We start from the raw sequence: 21,627 nt of genomic DNA on the forward strand, positions 1-21,627 counted from the left end.
TGGTCAATTTGATTAAATTACTATTTAAAAAAAAAAAGTTTTAAAAACTTATTACAATTTTTTAATAAATTACTAATAAATGCTTATAAAATTAATTCTATTATGCCAATATACAATAAATTAAGATTTAACAAAAGAGGTTGAAAAGAAAAAAAGTTGATCATAATTTGAAGAGTATATATAATGTATTTAAAGTTAAAATATGTATATATAAATAATATTAGAATTTGGATCCGGGTTTGCTCGGATTGCTAGCACCTCAACCCAAACCCAACTCTAACTAAGTTCGGGTTGAAATTTTTCAACCCAAATCCGACCCTAATTATAAAAATGATTGTCCAAGCCCGCAAAAATTGCAGCCCAATATTGGAGCCACTATTTTATCATACTTGGGGCCACCATCAATAACAATAATAATTAGGTAAATTTATTTTATATCAAAACAATAAATAATAAATTTTAATATTTCAATTCAATATATTTATAACTGTAATAAAATTTATATTTTATCTCTATGATAAATCTTTTGATTAATGCCATTTTGAATTTTTTTTCAAACAACATATTGATGTTAATGAAAACTTACTCATTTTTTCCTCTCTTTTTTTCAAAATTAAAAATCTTACTTTGCAAAAATTTGCCTAAAAAAAAGAGGATTAGGGTTTCTTAGATATTGACTTGATTAATTTTTTTAGTTCTTCGACCTGCTGTTGCTGTTACTTTCAAAAGATATCAATATATGTATACTTAACATACTAAGATGTCTTCCATTATTGATATCAAATCAATAACAATTTATAGAAGCTAAATCTTCTAATTGATAATTGGACAAAACAAAGAATTTTAATTTAATTAAATCATTTTTATTTCCATCAAGATGTGATGAAAATAGAGGAGATGAAATTGGTATGGGTCGCGAGGATGAGGAACATAAGAGTAAAATTGACATTAGGATAAGATTGGGAAGCCCAATGCTAGCTATCTATACATTTTTAAACAATTTTGGATAATAATGATATACATGTACTAATAAGAATAAGAAAAATATGTGTGGCTCTGCCAGAGACACTATACTTAATTAATTAAAGAGAAAGATACACATCACCCATTTATTCCTTAATTTGTATCCCGAATCCAAAAATGAAACTCCTTTTTTTTTTCTTTTCTTTTTCTTTTTCCTTTTTTTTTTTGGGGGGATCCTTATTTTTTGGGGGTATCCTTAAGAATTCGTCCATCTTCATTTTCCTTAACAGAGTTAGTTATTCCTCATGAGATATAAAACTATTCTTCAGTACTGGATAAAAAATTAAATAGTTAGGTTTAATATTAAAAATAATAATAATAAGTTAATTACCAGTTATGTTACCACTATAAATTCATTTTTCTTCTAGTAAAATGATAAAGGCAGTGTAAAATTTCTAAGAAAACTAGTAAGTGAATATATATATATATATATATATATATATATATATATATATATACTCACTTTTAATTGTAGCCTTAGGATCTAATCCTAGGTCAATTAGTTAATTGATTTTTATTTTCTTTATTTTAAAAAAATTTCGTTTTCTTTCCATATCATTAAATATCGTTAAAGAAAAATAACAGAATTAGACAATTTATTAAAGAAAACAAGAATAAAATAATTTGGCTATTTTTTGGCAAATTCACAAGCAGCCACTGAGACGAAGTATAATTAATTTAAAATTAAAAATCCATCATTTTTAGTTTTTTTCCACACTTCATCAATTCTATTGATAAATTATGAAAATACTTGGAATTTGCAATCATATTATACATATTTTGGTATGCTTTTACCGATCAACACTTTGAACATTTAATTTACCAAAAAAATAAAAAAAACACCAAGAACATTTAGATAAGTATATAATAATATATTAAGAGTTGTTTTGCTTGATCCTCCTAAAAAAATTATGAAGCCAATAGTAGTCTCCTAATTCTAAATTAATTACTGAACAAATTCAAAATATTTTATTAAGCTGAATATAAAATATGAATCAATCTTGAAATTTGAATTTTGATTATAATCTATACTGCTCAAGCAATCTTTATTTGGTGGCCATTTTATTTATCTCTTTTGATTAATTTTATTTTATTTTTGTTACTTCAACCCGTAATGATGGGAAAGTGTTTTTTTTACTAGACACAAAAAAGTAGCCAAATTATTTTATTTTTGTCTCCTTTAATAAATTGTCTAATTATGTAATTTTTCTTTAATGGTTTGGAAAGAAAATATAAATTTCTTAAAATGAAGAAAATAAAAGTCAATTAACTAATTGCCGTAGGATTAAATTCTAAGGTTACAATTAAAAGTGAGTATAAAATTTCTTAGTCCTAGGGAGCAATTGAACACTACTATATATATAAATTGGCCGTGTTTCTAACAAAATTGACTGTGTTTCTTTACATCGTCAGTCTCTTGCCTGGATAAAGGAGGAGTGGGAGTGAGTAAATAATGTGTTTTAGCTAACTATTTCCACTAGTACACTTCCAAACAGGACTCATTCCAAATATTCAATACTAAACATGACCACTTCCATACAGAATATAAAATGCCTAAAGAAAATAATATTTGAAGAATAAACTATGATGCTCTTGGACTAATTATTGCACTGGATGATCTGTGCTGGCAAACACCCATTATTGATCTTCAGATCCGCCGCTTTACGCATTACTCAAAAATTACGTAGAACACACCCACAAATACATATATACTCCTGCGTGTGTACACATATACATATATATATATATATAGAGAGAGAGAGAGAGAGAGAGATTCAAACTGCTGTTAGCCTACCTTAAAACTTCTTGAATAAATGCTTCACTTCCTTGATTATCGGGCATATTTCGAGAACTGCCTTGAAGTAGTGCAGAAAGCAAGCTTTCCACAGATGATCTCTGCTTACTAATTTCCTCTAGTATCAGCAATCGAGCAACCTCACAAGCCTCCGTACTTGGAAAACCAAGTGTCCATCTACCATCTGCCAGGTGATCTGAAGTACTTGAATGATGGCCTCCAGTTTTGTTTGTATCAAACCTTGGGTCGAATTCTCTTATCTGAAGATGCAACCAAGTGGGATGACTCTCATCTACCTTTGGCTGTGTCAGAATAACATAACAGTTCATGTCAAGGTCAGGCCAATTATAAGGTCCCAACACCAAAAGTATATCAGCGAGATCAAAATGTGCCATTTTTTGCTGCATTTCTAAACTAATAATCTTTTAAGAAGAGCTTCTAAATTTTCATACTGCTTCAGCATTCCTCCAACTTTAATCATCATGATTTATGAAAATGCTAAGCTCAATTTAGCCAACTCTATCTTAAACTCTAATTATGCCACCTTTAGCCATTCACAAATGTGTCTATTCCTCACTCTTTATCATTTCATGCCTTCCCACTCGTACATCCCTAATGCATTCATACTAGCTATACTCAACATATAATTATAAGCTTGTTTCTCGACTACTTAACATTATATCATGTATAATTTCCCTCCCAAGAAGCATATGCACTTCTAAGGAAGGACCATATGAATGTCTGATATGTTAGAAACCAAAAAATATACTGTAAGAAACTAAACATGTTAGAAAAGAAAACCTTTAATTTTGCATATATGACCCACACTCACCAAAGAGTCTTGGTAGTGGGACATAAGTACCTTTGAGCATGGAAAAAAATGATTATAAGAAAAATCAAACAAAATATTTAAATATAATGTGCAGAATCTCTCCTCATATTTTTCAAAGAGAACATATGAAGGTTTTATCAAATGAGTGGACAAGGGAGTAAGATAGGAGTCGCTATATATCTATGTTTTTATGTTTTTACTACTTATCAAAAAATATATATATAATGTGTGTGTTTTTACACACACATATAAATACATATAGAGATACACATATAGGTCATACCTTGCTTTGTCTTTGTGCATGTGAGTAGGGTGACTACTAATTATTATAATCCATAAGCAAAATATTTCATGTTAGAACCATAAAATATCAAAATTATTGAGTCACAAAGTAATGTTAGAAAAGGTTATATAGTTTTGTATGTCAAGATATATTTCTTTGTATTGTATTCTGATCTGATGCGTTCAAGTCCTACTAATTAAGGACCAGCTGCACTGGCATGTCTATCTCGTCCCAATTCATGCTTCATATTTACAACTTCATTCTAAAGTTCCCCTTTAATTAGAATAGTGAAAATAGTGAACAAAACTTATGCAACACAAAGAATTCAAAATGATAAATTAAATACATAAGGCAAAATAAATTTATTACAGAAATGACATGTGCGGAGGCCACATTATTTCATTAAATACAAAAGATGGTACTTGACAGAACGCTAGAACTTCTACACTTCTTGCTATATGCAATGTGTTTACATGTTCATATATGTGTGTGCTGATATACGTATGTAAGCATTCAGTTTATTTTTATAAAAAGCTCAAATAGTTAACCACAACACTTTCAAAAAGAATGCATTTTAAAGGAACAGTTCTGTTTGGATGGGAATTTAAAACAAATTTTAATTATCACATAAATTGATAATACTTTGAATATTTTGATGACAAATCTTGTTTGGTTATTAATAGGAGGAGCATCTTATAATGAATATTCAGATTTTTGACTCTTTAAGTATGACTGTTTAAATATTAATCAGCCTACTTATAACATTCGATCACTTGAGCAATAAATTAATTGCTCAAGTGATTATGAGATCAAAGCATTATCCAGTACTAGTCTCACCTCTGGAGGGTGTTTGGGAGAGAATATTGGAGACAGAATATAATGTTACCAATTTTTCCCATTTTCCATTTTTTGGAATTTTCTGATTTTGCGAGGGCATTTTCGTCTTTTCTCATTTTGCGTGCCGGACACCGTGGAGTGTGCCGGGTGTGTCCGAGAGTTGGTTGGGGCATTCCATTAAGTTCAGGACTACTGGAAATGCATCGGTTGCCATTTCGACATTTTTTTCATTTTTAGGGTCGGGCGGTCCTGGGGGGGACCGTTATCGGAATTGTCGAGTACGGGGGTTTTGGTTGGGTCCATTTCATTTATTTTTATTTATTGTGTTTTATGTGGTGGTGGTATGGTTAATATGTATATATGATTTTTGTGGTTGAAATTAAAAGTCAAAAAGGTAAAAAGATTTTTTTAAAGTACTCCTTTAGTGGGTATAAGGCCATTTTGGCCTCATTTTTTTTCTTCTCCCGGCTGTATCTCTCTCTCACTCTCTTCTTCACATTTTTTTCTTTTCTTTTTCCTTCAAACTTAAAAGTTTGATTAATCTCCAACCAATTGGAGATTTATGGTGCCGTTTACGACAAAACGGAGAGATCGGCGAGATCTACGCATTGATGTAAGCTATTCATCATTTGGTGCACCCTAGGAATTTCGAACCTAGGGCTTGGATTTGGGGCGTTTTGCATCTTTGTGAGGTAGGGATATTTAATTAACGACTTCTTGGATTTTTGTGAGTTACCTTGTGTAAATTGTTGCCTAACATGCTTTAATTGTGTTAATTCCTTTAAAGTGACTAAATTGTTGTATGTGGAGCATATGTTTATGTGAATTAGTTTGTATTGTGTGAGAAAGCATGCTAAAATGTTTATATTTCATGCCAATTATGTTACATGAGTTGTAACTTGGAAGCATGATATACAATGTTGGAGATTTTCTACAAAGCATGTATATTGTGGATATTTGATTTGCATGGAATGAGATTCCTTGTTGGCATGACATTTAAATGTAGAAACCACTCATGCACTCATCGGGAAGGAAAGGGGAAAATTGGCTTTGAAAGAAATAAAAAGAGGATTTTGAGAAATGACTTTGGAAATGGGGAGAGACATACATCGCATTGCATCCCATTTCACGGCATGTTCATTCTTGACTTGGGTTGTTGATATTGATATTATGGTTATTTTCTCCCCGGCATGATATGATCCCAATTTCTGTATTTCTATTCGTTATGTGGATTCACGGGGTCTCACGAGGTATGCCTTAGGCACCTCCTACTAAGCTTTTAGCTCACCCCATTATTTAACATTTTTCAGGTCACGAGACTGAGTTGGTGGGGGTTGATCTTCCACGAGCATGGATGGGGTTGGAAAGGAATTTTCCTTGCATCACATTGTATTTTGATGTATATTTTGTAAAGTTTCAATTTGTAATATAATTATGAGTTTCCGACTCTATTTTGATGTAAATTGGATTATTTGTAAAACTGTGTTGATATTTTATTCGAATGGGACTATAAATCTTGCATTGTATCAAATTGTCGATGTTTCATAACTATGGTATGTGGAAGGTCATTTTACAATGTGTTTGGGACAGATTTAGAGTACCTTTGTAGTCCTTACCAATGTTTCCCTCAGTTTTGAATTTCTCCAGAGTTCGCAGAGCCATTTCGATCGACCGAAATGGGTACTTCGGTCGACCGATCCTTTTGATCGTCTTGGGACCTTGCATTTCGGCCGACCGAAACCTTATTTCGGTTGACCGGTTCAAGGGGGTCTACTTTGGCCAACCGAAGCATCACTTTGGTCGACCGAACTGATGCTGCTTGGCTTTTTCTTGTTCCTTGTTCCGGCATAATTCATCTTGAAGCTGTGGAAAGTTGTTTAGAGCCTTGTGAAGCATAAATATGACCTATGAATGACGTTTTTGACCCTAGACATGACGGGAGTGACTTAGGTGTCCTCGGGTTCAGGTAAGGACCCGGTTAACGGTTCGGACCCACGGGCTCGGGTCGTTACACAGAAAACCTTTGAACTTATTTTGCATGACATGTCCGCTCTCATAGTTCTCATGCTTACCAACTAAAAAAAAAATTCGTAGTTTCAATCCCAGCCCTCTTCTTTTCTCCTTTATTTTCTACCAAAACCAGCTCTACAGTCAATAACTATCTCCTTTTTGCAGATTAGATACATGTAACAATTATGACCTTCTAAAGTTACTAAAGGTACATATAATTTATTTAACATGCATACACTGCTTACTTTTATATTAAAATTTATAAGTAAAAATTATTCAAGTTGTAGTTGCAGATTTTGCCACAAGTCTGTGATGAAGGATAAAACTGAAAGCCAAACATAGATAGTTAAAATTTAAAGTGAGACCAACTTCAAATACGTCTACATTGAAAACTAAAAATTATCATAGCTACCTTGAACAGAAAAAAATGTGGAACAGTTATAGAACTTACACTCAACCCAGCCAACGGAGCAATAGCAATTACAATTCCTCGCTTAGAGTGCAAGGGATGTTTCTCCACTAGAAGCAACTTTCCAGATATTCCCCTCGCCACTGGTATCATATAGATATCCCTTATCCCAACTTTGGAAAAAGCAATTTTGCAAGGGATTCCAGAACCTAAAAGAATTTAATGAAGTGATAAAAAATAAAAATATATAAATAAGGAAAATTGATCATAAAGCATGGATGGTTGATGGAGACTTCACAGGACAGATACTAACCTAAAGGTACCTCTGACCCAAAACTTGCAGATGAAAGATCTGAAGCATATGTTCTTCCCGAAATAGCCAAAGAACTGCTTTTCAAGTTTATCATGGGATTTTCAAAAGGATCACCGTTAAAAAAAAATGCCTTCAGCTGAAGATGGAGAACAAAAACCTAAAAATATGCAACTATTATGAGAACTCCACTATACAAATAAATATTATTATGATATGAAGAATGCTCAGAGATGAATAAAATACAGGGAAAATGGATACATGCAGCAGATAAAATTTTGTACACTCAAGTCAAACTAACCCATCCATGGGAGAAAAAAAAAAAAAAAAAAAAAAAAAAAAGAAAAATCAAACCAGAAGCAAATGTTCCCAAACATTGCAGCAAACTTTTGTATTAGAAAAGAAAATACTTTTGGCAAGTCCAAAAGAGGAACATATTTTGTAAAATATAATAACAAAATCACACAAATGAAGGTAAGAAATGAAAAAGAAGAAAAGAAAGATAGGAAAAAAAAGTTCAGTTTGCAAATGTGGAGGGAAAAAAACCACAATAACATTAGACAAGTATCTCAATTATTAAGTAAGATGCGACAGAGAGAATATATGTAGTATAAGATGTAACAGAATTTAATCTAAGAATTTGATGTATCCGCGTATATTATGTTTTATGGTAACAGTTTGAAGTTTGAACATGACTATACATGACATGCTTTGAAATATTATACAACACACCGCAACACATTTCTTTATCGTTGTGTTTCTTCTTGCTTTTATGATGCACACTACTAGAAGTCTGACCACCACTAATGTGTATCAAAGCAATGACATGGGTATACCTCTGTGGCTATGATATTTATCCATTTCAATGACTTAATGCAAAATCTCCAAACCTAAGCCTTTACGACACTCCAATTTTAACATTTTTTGCCATGTGGACAATATTTGGGACTTTGGGCACCGATACTACTGTAGTTCATACTTGTTTGAAGAGTCCTCTTAGATACTCAAACCCATGTTGAACTGCTGTGCCATTTCAGTTTCTTTGTTTAATAGTTTAGAATCATGCTTAATAAATAACACATTCTCCTAAAGAATAAATAAGATTAAATTTAATAAAAGAATGATATAAACCTTGACTGCATTGACCATGCTTTGACAAGCAAGAGCAGAAGTCGTTACGCCTGAAATGAGCAAATAATATCTCTTAATTGTCAAATATAGTGAGGCGCAACAGTCATTTATACGTGCCATGCAGGAAAAGGAATTAAATGGCAAAGGCAAACTAATCATTTATAACAAAAACAAATTACCAGTATGAGTGTGTTGGTGGCAAGCAAGCTCTAATGCAAAAAAAGGATCCTTAGACTGGGACGGTTCCTCCAAAGCTACAATTTAACATAAAAAAGGAAGTAATGTGTGTCATAGGAATTGCCTCACATGGCACATAAACCCTACTCTATAATTTTAACAATACACAAAGAAGTAAAAACAACTACCACTCATAGAGGCTACGTTACATGGGCTCTTCAGAAGTAAGTGAAGTACCCATGTCGGACACACAATACTCAAACATGGGTATGGGATATGTGTCCGACTCTTTTGGTAGGACATGCAGCTTAAAAACATATCCAATATTTCAATTTTGTTATATTATTGCTTTAAAATGAGTGAAATGCCTATATTGAACACAATGTTGCATAAAGAAATTATTTTTCTCTAGAAAATAAATTAAATAATATGATCATTTAGCAGAGTCCATGTGTCCTGTTTGGAAATGTGACACGACCAACGCTTGAATTCATACCTGCAACCAAAACATGTACCCAAGTCCATGTAACATAGCCTAGAGGTACCCTTTTAGGTTCTAACCCCGTCCAGCCCTACAAAGAGGGATGTTCTATCACCTTACTGACAAGCCATTAGAGGTCCAACCTGAATATTGTGAACAAAATAGTATATACCTGTTTTATAACTTGCCCATTCATTTCTCAGAGTATCTGGTATATGATCAAAGCAGCACCCGTTAAGTTCTTTCCGAAGGATTTCACAGGACTGCTCATACGATGTCTGTCAACGGGAACTAGGAAAAATATAACTTTAGAAAGTTGGAGGGAAAAAAATTATGTAATTTCAATAGATGCTTTATTTCAAAGCAGGAGTTATTATTCCTTGTTTACTTCAGAATGTAAATAAATATCAATATCAATAGCGAGTTGGATCATGCCTCTATCTTGTATTTCCCACCATTAATGGTTTTGTAACATAAATAGGTGGCTATTGTTTTAACATAGCCTCTTTCTCCTACAAATGCAAGAGAATACCATCAAAAAGTGTAAAAGGTGATCGATGGCCTTCTTAAAGAGGTCATTATTGGAGGGCTACGCCACTTTGTATCTGGTGGTGTATTTGGCTTGAAAGAAATAGGAGATATTTTGATGGAAAAAAGAAGCATGTTTCTATGCTTAAGTTCTCTGTTATTTCTACTCTTTTTTGTTGGGTTTCAGGGAGAGATTATAGATCTATGGAGGAAATTATTGTTTCCTTGGCCTCTCTGAAGGTCTAAGGCACCCTTTGGCCCTTTTGTTTCTTTGGGCTTCACTCCCCTTTTGAGCGTTTTTAATAAATTCTTACTTATCAAAAAAAAAAAAAAAGAGGTCATTATTGTTTTAAGCTAGTCTCTGGAACCTCCAAATGCAACAGCAAATGCAGTCATTATTCATTGTTTTTTCATTTTTTACAGGATAAGCCAGCATTGGAACCAACTAAGCAAGCAGTAAGCAAAGGAAGATTGGATATCAGACAAGATCATGTTGAATAAAAAAGGCAATAACCGTTCCTTCTACGAATGTGGCATATTTAAAGGGATGGACTAGAAACAATCCTAATCTTTGACATTAATCACACAAAGTGGTTGCTTTCCAACCTGAACCATTCACGCTTAATCATTGATTTTTTTTGTACAACGATAAGAACAATCAAGTTGTTTTCACATCACAACCAAATTTTAACATTAGGGGAAAAATATTATCAGGTAAAGTGCATTTATCAACATTACGCTATACCCTGTGGTAGGTATTGAATGTTGAATTTAACTAGTAAAATCACAAAAAATAGAAGCAAGCATGAGGTCACAGCCGACTTAAGCATGAAAGTAATTTGAAATGCCAGAAAACATATCTTGACCAGCATTTTAGATCACAAACTATAATAAGATGTTTGCCTATCATGGTTGAAGTGATCAATAATATTTCCTTGATTCTTTTGGAGAAGGCTGCCCAGGATGGATACGCTACTAGATATTTCTAGACTACTGAAGAAGGTTGTTCCATTTGGGTTCACTACTAATGATTTTTCTTCCCATGATCACATAGAAGGTTGCCAAACATTATTTAAACACTGCTTAGTGCTTACTGCACAGCTTCCACTCTGTAGGGACAGAAGAACCTTCCAAGAGCTTAAGTATTTGAGATAGATAATAACAACGCAAAACAATGGCAAGGTCGTTACTCTAAATGTGGCAAAATAAGTATGTTACTAATGCATCTCCATAACAGCAAAAGTAGACCTTGATAAAGAAAGAAGTATTTTGACATCATTACACTGTGCATCTTTCCCACGCTGGCAATTTTAACAGATTTCACTTTTTCACTTGGAGCATTCTTTCTGCCTTGTCCATACTTTTGTTAATTGCTTTTATTTAAGCCTTTTTTTCGCCCTTTCTCACATTTTTCTCTCTATTTTTTGGTAGGTAAATCACACCCCCAGACTCGTACCATCAACCTTCCATTTGGAAGGAGCATACCACTCGGGCTAAGCCCTTGGTGGTATAACATTTTTCTCTTTTCTGAAAGAACCTCTTCCTCATGTTTGTATCTTTTCTTTTTTCCCTTCATCAATTAAATTTTCACCAATTAAAAAACATAAAAACGCCATTACCGAGTATGGTCCCCATTTGCATTGCTGAAGTCAATTCTCTACTGCAAACTCCTCTCTGCACTTCAGAGTGGTGGGGATTCTGTTCCTAGTTCCTGCAAGCTATCCTTCCCACTCAACCACAGTTACCACATTACTTCTCTTCCCATTTGATTATCAATTATATACTCAAACCTTCATCCATGGAGAAACAAAATCTACTTTAACTTGAAATAGAGTGAATATATTATCTTTACTTTCTCCATTCTCCAATTTCTCATGCCTTAGTCCATCATAAACTCCATGGTCTTCACCTCATCTCTTTCCAACAACATCAGCATTTGTTTCTAACACCAGAAGAGTTTGTTTTCTCAATCAGTTGCTAACATTTGATCATAGAACCTAAAGGTAGGGACTTATCCATCAAACTCAATTATAACATCATCAAATGGTCACTAATCCAGTCCATCATTTCTCATCCATTTATAGATTCCCACTGTTATTATTTCCAATTACTGAACCAGTGAACTTATTTGGCCATTAGTGCTTTAAGACACTTGCTCTGGTAACTTACATTCAATAATGAGGCCTAGTTACAGAGTGTTCAAAACTTATAATCTAGAACATCTATCTTCATCATACTCTCAGGAAAGCAAGACATTATCAACTGTTAAAAAACACTGCCTACCTAATATAAATCTCAATACCCTTGTAATCATAGCCTGAAGTAGTTTATTTCTTAAGACATTTTGACAGAATCTTACCTTCCTTCTCAAAAGTTTTAACAAGGCCATATTAAAATCAATGGATGACACTTGATGGCACACACAAATGAAGAAACTATTAGATTTAGATAGTTCACAAACTCAACTTATTGGTTCACAAACAATACTCTATACTAGAACTAAAGCAGATTGCCGAATTTTTTACATTCAGTTGCTGATTCATAGAGTCAAGCAGACCTGGTCTCCTAGTAATCATGGTACAGACTATGCACAACCTAGGAACAATTGAAGGAATGAAAAGCTCAGATATTATTAGCTACAAGATAAGAAATATGAGAATCATCATCCTTTTCTTTAAGTATGGGGACTTCTGAAGCAATAGTGATTCCAGAATGCATGTAAAATAATGTATATGTAATGTATTCATAAATATTTCTAAATCAGTTGAACCTTTACATTGAAAAGGTGAAAATCAGGACCATTAAGCTTCTTGTCCTGAAAAACCAGTAGCTTCCGCAAGAACCACCCTGTATGCTGTTGCACTAATACTGAGACGGATGGTTTTCTTTCTAACACTTCCAGTAGTGCATTTAAAATCTGCAAAATGGCAAAAGAAATTCATCACAACATTGATCGCTGAAATTAAAACCAGGATAGATGTGGTTAAAATTTGAAGGAAAGCAAGATTTGTATTCCAAAATCAAAAACTGTACGAGTCAAGACATAAATATAATAATCAAACAAGGTGACAATGACAAAGCTATTAAGAAAGAATAATCCCATGGTACATATACCTCATGCAAATGTCTCCCAAAAATACTTTCATCCTCCTCCTTTGAAGCTGAGAAATCATATGTCTGCAAATTGAAGATATCAACAAGGTCAGATCAATAAAGAATCAATGATAGAAACTCCAAAATTATTATTTTAAAACCATGAAGGAATATATGAATCTTCAAATACAGATATGACTCAAGTGGAACCTTACAAGAATGCAAGAACAAATCAAAGAATTGCAGAAACACAATGTCAACAAATCATTGTCAAGCATCCAACACATAACATTCATTCCTGAGAGTAACTTGCATTACATCCCAATGCTTAAATATTCTCATGCATGTGAGACTTCAGAATTATTATGTTTCGATACTTCTGGTTTGATGTCAATATTTGTGGAGTGCCAAATAGGAAAAGGAAGTAAATCTTATATCCAGTAATAATTGTGGGGCCTTGATCAAAAACATTATATTTGGGATAATATTGGAACTAATGAGCACCTTCACCTTCTGCACCCTGGTTTTTGTTTGGGTTAGTCCTATCATTGCGGCAAGTTGATAATCGAGATCTGCACATAAGCAAACAAAAAACAAACAATACTAAAAATATATTGGGAAATTATATCTACAACCTTAACATATTTGAAAAGAAAAATACCTGTATTTTCAGCTACAACAAGCAATAACATGAGAGATGCTAGCATTAGACTGTTATTCTCAGAGAAAATGTATGAAAGTATTCCACTCCTGCAGAGGAAAGAGATTTCCAGATTAGTTTATTGCACCCAGTAATCCTCATCATTCCATGACAAAAACAAAGGCAAAAAGGTATCGGGCATGAAAAATTGTGGTGCTTTGATATCCAAAGTACGCTAACAGCTTCAGTTTCATAACGTGAGAAGTTATAAGCAGCCCTCCGGATATGCAGGTGAGACAAGTGGGGCATTACTATTGTCCTCTAGAGAACCATGAGTGTAGCCAGAAAATGTCTCATTTCCAGGATGACTAATGGGAAGTGTTGTTCAAAAAACCATCAAGTATGGGCTCAATCAATTTTGGTCATGAATATACTGCTGTGTTGGGTTGGTGGACTTCTGAAATCTTCCAACAGAAACCCTACAATGGCATCACACAAAAAGAAAAGGGCGAACCCAGTGCCCAAGCTCCCGCCATTGCAGGGTCTGGGGCTCCACATACGGAGAGGCTATTTCCTTGTTTCGAACCCGTGACCTCCACGTCACAATGAAGCACCCTTACCATTGCGCCAAGGCTCACCCTCGTCACCTTGCACAAATTCTCAAGCCATAATAAAACTGACTCAAAAAATATAAAAAAAAAATAAAAATTGGCACTGGAGTCTCGAAAACAGATCAACCGTTTCTCGTTCTTTTTAAATCCTTGTCTAAAATCAATAAACAAGAATTGTAAAATTTGAAACTGTAACACTCACCAACCTTTCTTTATGTATAACATCAGAACAGAAGCTGACCAAATGAGATTTAGATGGCATGTAGTTTGATAAATGCCCAAGGAGATTGTTCCTTCTAAAGTTTTCCGCAGATTCAGACTCAGAAGACAGCATTTTATCCATTTCATGCAAATTATTGGCAAAAGAGTTTGCTTGATTAATGCAATCAGTTTTTGATCCTTCAGTAGCATCTCTCATGCTTGATGATATGTAGGGATATAGAACAGCACTAGCCACAAAGTTAACCATATGTTTTCCACCAATAACTTGAAGAAGACGAGAAACTATATACAGAGAAGTGATTGGAGATAGACATGTTTCCTGAAAGAGGAAACGAAATGTAAAATCAGAAGTGATTGCAGATAGACATGTTTACTGAAAGAGGAAACGAAATGTAAAATCTCATTTCTTATTATAGACTTTAAAAATCAAATTCACCTCTAACTCATGTGATTAATGGAGTCTTAAATTTAAGAGTCTGTTCAGTTAGCTGCTAGGAAATTCATTCTCAAGTCACGTGATAGAATTTTCAAACAGTAAGGACGTCTTAGACCCAAATCATAAAGGTATTTTCTTCCACATAAATGAATTTATAGTTATAAGTGCGTTATGATTTGAAGGCATGTCATGAATTGTGCAAACAGTGTGCAAACAAAACAGTATAGAATTTCAGGATGTATGAGTGGAGAATCATTTTATACTTTCAGCTGGAGAATAATGTCCTATATCACTGCTTATCATTTTATGAACAGACACAATAATGCAACCCCAACTATTCCACCCTAGTGGTGGGATAGTTAAAACCTGCAAACAAAAACTAGCTCTTGTATTTCCCTAGACCATAAAATTATTGAAACCATTTTACTGATACTTCAATCATGAAGGAAAGTTCTTCTGCGATTCTTGACATGAAAGCCAAAAGAAACCCAATGTGTGTCTCAACGATTACAGATTTTATGGTTGATCCTAAAGAAAAAATAGATCGCTGTGGTTAAAATATTTGCTTTGTTTGAAATATTGACAATTATGCTAAAAAAAGAAAGAAAAGAAAAAAGAACTATCAAGATGAAGAGCATCTTACACTACTCTGGCTTAAATGCATAAATGGAAGCAATATGGGGCAAACCAATAAGCTGAGAAGATTTTGCGTAACCACGTTGCTCAAACAAGAGTCACCAACACAAAGTATGTCCTTAAAATAGTAGAGATCGTCTAAAATTTTATCAGTTTCCAGAAGAAGTTCGTTTCTCCTTTCTTGAATGCAAGTCACCCTGCATCAAAGTAACCAATTTTACCAAAAATAAATAAAGAGATGCTAATGTATATGACCACAAGAGTACACAATTTAGTAAAGTTACAAGATTCTTTATATCAAACTTAAACAAACTCACTTTGTAGCGTGGACAAGATCATCTAGATGGAAGCACTGCTTTCTTAAGCTCAGAACCAAGTCTGAGAAATATGCTGACGCTGGAGAAGATGTTACAAACTGATGAACCATGTCATCGCTAACTGCATAATCAGAAGGATACCATTGTAAGATGTCAAGAACTGAATTTTGTGCTTGATAATTCATATATCGGAGTGTCTTGAGAATGGCTACAAAGGATCATATAGTAATACCATTATATATGTTAAGAGTCAATGCGCGTATAGCTGTCTGAATCATCTTTTCTCCATGGTGAGCAAATTTAAGAGCCTCGGTATACAGTGGAAATGAGACCACAACATCCTGTTAATATAATACATGATAATAAAATAAATAAATAATAATAATAATAAAGGAAGAAGAAATTGTGACTATGTCCAAACCTCTAGGAAATAAGTACGATAAGAATTAAGAACTCAAAACAGAACCAGCAAGCACAAGGGCCCACTCATATACACTATTATGTATTTTATGACAATTAATTTTTCAGATTCCCTCATAAAATCTAGCAATCCTGCTATAGGATAGAGGCCCTATACATCCTTTAATCATCATCAAAGCAAAGCCAGAAGCACTAATGTTACTTCAGGTCGTATCAGTAGGTGAAAAATAAGTAACCAGATATATTTATGACTTCGATAGATAGTCACTCACTTGCAGCAACTCAAAAAAGGATACACTCCTGGCAATTATATACCGACATCACCCTGGAAATCTAAATTAATTATCTCACAAACAAATGCAAGCTTTGAATTTACCTCATGAACCTTCACAAGAAGACAAAGAGTGTCTCTATTTATTTTGCCGCTCACTGCTCTGATTCGAAATTGAGAAAAACAAGGTGATTGGAATTAATCAGAAAACAGCAATTCAAGAAAATTAGCTGAGAGATAAACTGTAATGTAAATTGTCAGGTTGACGTCATTTTTTTATTAAAAGCACACAGCAGCATTCCAAAGAGCAGGAAGAAAGGAAGAAGGATGGAATCACAACCTTAAAAAAGATACATAATAAGGAGCTAGGTCTCCCCCATCGAATTCGTACTGATGTGTGATTATGCTGTTAATATAGTCATTGCTTAAACAATAGTCTGCAGTGTTCAAATATAAAAAGAAATCAGAAAAGATATGTATAACCAACAGTAGGCAAAGCAAGAAACAAACACTATATTTACTTATGGTCAAATACAGGGCTCTATTTCTGAGGACATTTTACACAAGGCAAGGAAGAAAAGGGAAAGAAAAGGAATATTATGCAACACAGCTAGTAGACAGTGGTCTACATTTTAAAATAATCAAAATCCCTATATTTAAATGGAATGTCATAAAAGAAAAGGGTTGTCATCTATCCCTTAGATGGTAAACTTATCTCTGCTTTTAAATTTGAGTCTTTTCTTCTTCTTCAATCATGTCATGTGAAGGATCAGAGTGTAACACGTATCCTGTACCTATATCCATGTCATGTTGTGTCGTGTCAACACAGGTACGTGAAGGGAAATAGGAGAGTCCATGTAACAGAGCCTTATCTCCCATTCCTCAAAGTGGGCTATGATAAATAGGCTGTGTGCTTATGCTTTCTTCCATATCTGCATACATCGAAAGGGGTATACGCTCCCTCACTTATCCAACTTAGGTTGTGTACAAGGATACCTTTACGTAATTTTTAATGTTGCCGAGGCAATATCCTCAAGTGAAGGACTTGTCTATGGGAAAGAGGTCCTTGAACTATATAAAAGTTGGTTGTTGGAAGAGGTCCTTGTATTAAATATAGTTGGGGTCCCACTTATCAAAAAAAAAATATATTGTTGGGGTCTCAATCGAGATATTGCGCATAGAGATTCTCCAGCAAGGTCTGCCTATAGGTAGACCTTTTTGGAAACTGAATGCTTCTTTAAGGTAACTTGCAACTGAATGCTTCTTTAAGGTAACTTCAACATCAGCTTCTTCAAGGAGGTAATTTGGACAAAATAGATAAGTGTTCCTGGCCAATATAAAATTTAGCCAAATCTTCACATTTCAATTGTTAGTAATCTTTAATATGTGTAAATAAGGAATATAGGAAATTAAAACCCAGAGTTTTAGGATGGTAGTACTTCATGTCTTTGTCTACCTAATTCAAGATATGTAGCCTCGAGGGATGAGTATGGTAGATGTGCAATTTTTATTCAACAGTGGCGTATCAGTTAGTCATGTGCAATGCATAAACAAGGTCCATATCATATGCCAAATGTACTACAGGAAAAATATACCCATACTTGAGATGTTAATTAGCTATCCCAACATCCTTATTTCAGCTACACTATATTTTGACATGTTCTGAACTATTCTAGCACTAGTTACAACTTCAACATCTATGTCCTTGAATCACATAAATATATCTAACTTCATCATCTGTGTCCCAAAACAATAAATATTGTTGCAGGTCTTATTCTTTGATCGTCTTAAGTAAAAAATTTCTTCCATCATAAATCTCGAGCATAAAAACTAAATTGATTTTTAGTGTTATTGTCTCATTTCTTAAATTTTGTTAATCTCTGTTCCAAAGTTTCGTACAACTCATAATTCAATAATACTACAATCTACACAATTTTAAATATCTCCTTTGCTTTGTATAAAGGTATAAGAAAACTTTTCAAACCTCATGCTTCAATAATCCCCTGGACAAAGAGAGAAAATGTGAGCCTTCAAGCAGCTTCGTAGATATTCATAACATGAATGTCATGTAAATTTCCAGCTTATATCTATGTCCTAAAAATTATCAATATTTTACACTAGCAATGCTCCTCTCTCTCTCTCTCTCTCTCTCTCTCTCTCTCTCTCTCTCTCTCTCACACACACACACACTTAGAAGGAGAAATGATAATTTTGACCATTTAAGGAGTTTAACATAAAAATTACTGCACGTAGTGTCTTACAGATGCATCTTTATTATCAATATTTTTATCATTATGCTTAAATACAAAGAAATACTCATTCGCCACACACACACAAAGTGCAATATTTTCATCATTATGTACATGCGGGTATGCACAAACACACACCCACACAAAGTGCAATGCCCTTGCAAACATAAACATATGTACATGCGCGCAAGCGCACATGCATACAGATAGAGAGAGAGGGGACATAATGAGAACATTCAAGGAGTTTACCATCTTATATGCATTTGTCTTACATATTGCATATTCACTATCCATGTTTTGAATCATTATGCTCAGATATTGAAGCAATGGTGCCTCAATTATTGAATTCCTACTTATCTTTAGCACTCGGACAAACTCTGCCAAAACTTGATATTCCATGAAACATCTACAAAACAAACCAATATAAGCATAAAGCTTAGAAAATTATCTGCATACAAACAACCATGAATCACAAAAAAGAAGAAGAAGAAGATGAAGCAACAGTTGCAGCGCAAGAATTCATACTCAAAAATAGATGGATCATGTCTGTCACCGTAAGTAACTATCTCCACAATAGACTGCAGTAAATCAACTACTAATTCCTGAAGAGGAAAATACAAGAAATTTGAATCCGTAAAATAATTTTCACATATCAAACCATTATGGTGAATAAAAATATAAGGAGTATAACTGCAGTACCCTGTTAAGCTTGTCAACAACTTTGATCACCCTCAATTCATTAATTATATATCTGTATCCACAAAAGACCAATAAGTTCTCAACTATAAAGAAATATATAGAGAATAACTAAAGGAAAACAAGAATCTTCACAAATAACAATTGAAGCAGCAATTTAATCACAAATCACAGATGAAATGACTTAATAATTTAAACAAAATGTAAAATCATTATTGAGTTCCAACAAAATAATTTACAGCGAAACTCTGAAACAAGAAGGTAAAGGCATGTGACAAATTTTTATCCATTTCTTTTTTGGATGCACAAGGAGTATCAACCCACATATACTTTCTTATGCATTCTCTAATGAACTAACCACGTTTACTTGAGTGGGTAATTGGTCACATTAAAGATTGAGTTCAACAGCAGATAGTGTTTTGTGTTGACATGTAATGTTATCCCTAACAGATACCATACCATTTGTTCAAAACCATATATACTTCCAGTAATCCAAAAACAATCAACAGGACGGAAAAAAAGGAAATGGAAATTTGACCATGTAATCCATAGACTTCCTCTGACTACCACACCCCCACAATATTCTTTTGAATATTCTCCAGTCTTTTAGCAACCAGAGAAGAAATGGAAATCTGACCATGTAATATGTTAGAATGCTTAATAATTCTCTTTGAATCAAAATGAATCTCCCCCACTTATTTCTACTACTAATATTATTATTATGATTATTATTATTCTTATTATTATTATTATTATTATTATTATTTTGATAAGCACCAATCTCCCCACTTCACAAAAGCTGAAATCTGATTCTCTGAGCAAGCCTTCTTCCAAATCTGGCAATCAATCACCATCTTAAACTGACTACACCTAGTAGGACAAGTGTTGAAACTTTAAACATTACTTATATGAATGGATCCCCTTCTTCAGAGAGTTGAAGCCTAGTCTGTCAGGAAAGTTTGACCAGAGACTGTATTTTATTTAGCATTATTTTGCTAAGGGTAAATTTGATTTCATATTAAAAAATAGTAAATTATTTCCCAAGATTTCAGGAAATTGTTTGGAATCGTCACCTTCTTACAAAAAGGGAATCATATCAATGCTTCCTTCTATATCAATATTTTCATAAAATTACTCCCACGTGTACAACTCTACTTCAAAAGAGTTATTGCATCAAACTCCATTAAAAGTTAGGAGGATAATCAAAAACAAAAACAAAAACAAAAACAAAACAAAACAAAAAATGGTATTATTTATAACCCTAATCCGCTCACTCATTTCAGTTGAGAGGCAACAAAAGTAGTTCAAAGTATGACACAGAAATTGAAACAAATGATGCATTTGTATTTCCCCAAATTAAGATCAACAATTTGTGTATATATATGAAGATAGAGGGGAAAAGAAGTTACTTAAAGTACTGGAGAGAAAAGCGATCGATGGACCGCCAGAGAGTGCGCCACATGGCGAAGAAGTTGATCGATTGTGAGAGTTCCAATTGGAGTCAGAGATGCAAAGCCCTAAGCAGCGATCGATAGTTGAACATTCCTCCGTGTGTTGTGCTTGTGTTTGTGTATGTGTAGGTGTGTGTTGAGAGACAGAGAGAGTTTGGTGTTTGTTTGTTTGTTTGTTGAGCACTTGGAAATAGCCGCGCGCAAGAACAAGGTTTGGCCGTTTGGTGGTATCGTCGTCATTCATTTATAGGGTTGAAGAATCAGCAACCAACTGTCAACGTTAGTTACCACTTTGGACACCTCACCTCCGTCTACCCAGCAAGCACTCGGATATTTACGACACTGCTACAATAACCTACCCAATACGGGTATCTCATTATTATGGTTCCATTTTTCCTTGCTACACTTCTTGTATATTTTGTGGTGGCACACCAATTTTACCACCCTAAAGTAAGTACTATTTTTTATAAATACAGAACAAAATATATTTAGAGATGAGAAGGAACTTAACAGAGTAATGAACTTTCTATTATTTTTTTTTAAGCTCGGTGTGTTAAACTCAACACAATACATGTCTATTTATAGGCAGAATTTCACACCTACTTTACTATTCTTTTCTATCCACTTTCCACGAGCACACAATCCACACATTTATTTCTTCTAACATACCTAACCCATATAATTGGCCCCAAATCTTTAATGCATGGACCCCACATATACTATTACAACACTCCCCCTTTGGTTCCATCATATTACATTAAGAATATAT

General features: G+C 33.7%; 1 protein-coding gene and 1 long non-coding RNA gene across 4 annotated transcripts; one reads left to right on the forward strand and one right to left on the reverse strand.

Annotated features, from left to right (window-relative positions):
* Nucleotides 1-2,356: 2,356 nt before the first annotated feature.
* LOC132313751 (protein TRANSPARENT TESTA 9-like) lies at nt 2,357-21,087 on the reverse strand. 3 transcript variants are annotated; one of them, XM_059812680.1, is made up of 20 exons: nt 20,817-21,087; nt 19,411-19,462; nt 19,237-19,313; nt 18,984-19,117; nt 16,803-16,899; nt 16,568-16,625; nt 16,004-16,112; nt 15,772-15,892; nt 15,462-15,651; nt 14,367-14,701; nt 13,571-13,659; nt 13,420-13,481; nt 12,931-12,993; nt 12,587-12,733; nt 9,461-9,566; nt 8,810-8,884; nt 8,631-8,680; nt 7,503-7,659; nt 7,232-7,398; nt 2,357-3,120 (listed from the first exon to the last, which is right to left on the reverse strand). In XM_059812680.1, the coding sequence occupies exons 1-20, from the start codon at nt 20,867-20,869 to the stop codon at nt 2,815-2,817; spliced, it is 2,448 nt and encodes an 815-aa protein (XP_059668663.1). In that variant the 5' UTR covers nt 20,870-21,087; the 3' UTR covers nt 2,357-2,814. The 3 variants fall into 3 exon arrangements, with proteins under 3 accessions (XP_059668663.1, XP_059668661.1, XP_059668662.1); XM_059812678.1 differs by having other exon boundaries at nt 13,414-13,481; XM_059812679.1 differs by having other exon boundaries at nt 12,593-12,733; nt 13,414-13,481; nt 20,817-21,086.
* On the forward strand, nt 5,122-6,291 carry LOC132313752 (uncharacterized). Its single transcript, XR_009483463.1, has 2 exons — nt 5,122-5,462; nt 6,081-6,291. It is a non-coding gene; the product is annotated as an uncharacterized LOC132313752 (long non-coding RNA).
* Nucleotides 21,088-21,627: the final 540 nt, after the last annotated feature.

Source organism: Cornus florida, unplaced genomic scaffold, assembly GCF_030987335.1.
Source record: "Cornus florida cultivar Cherokee Brave unplaced genomic scaffold, ASM3098733v1 CherokeeBrave_3.0.0_Hap2_Chr06, whole genome shotgun sequence".
Taxonomy (NCBI): Eukaryota; Viridiplantae; Streptophyta; class Magnoliopsida; order Cornales; family Cornaceae; genus Cornus; species Cornus florida.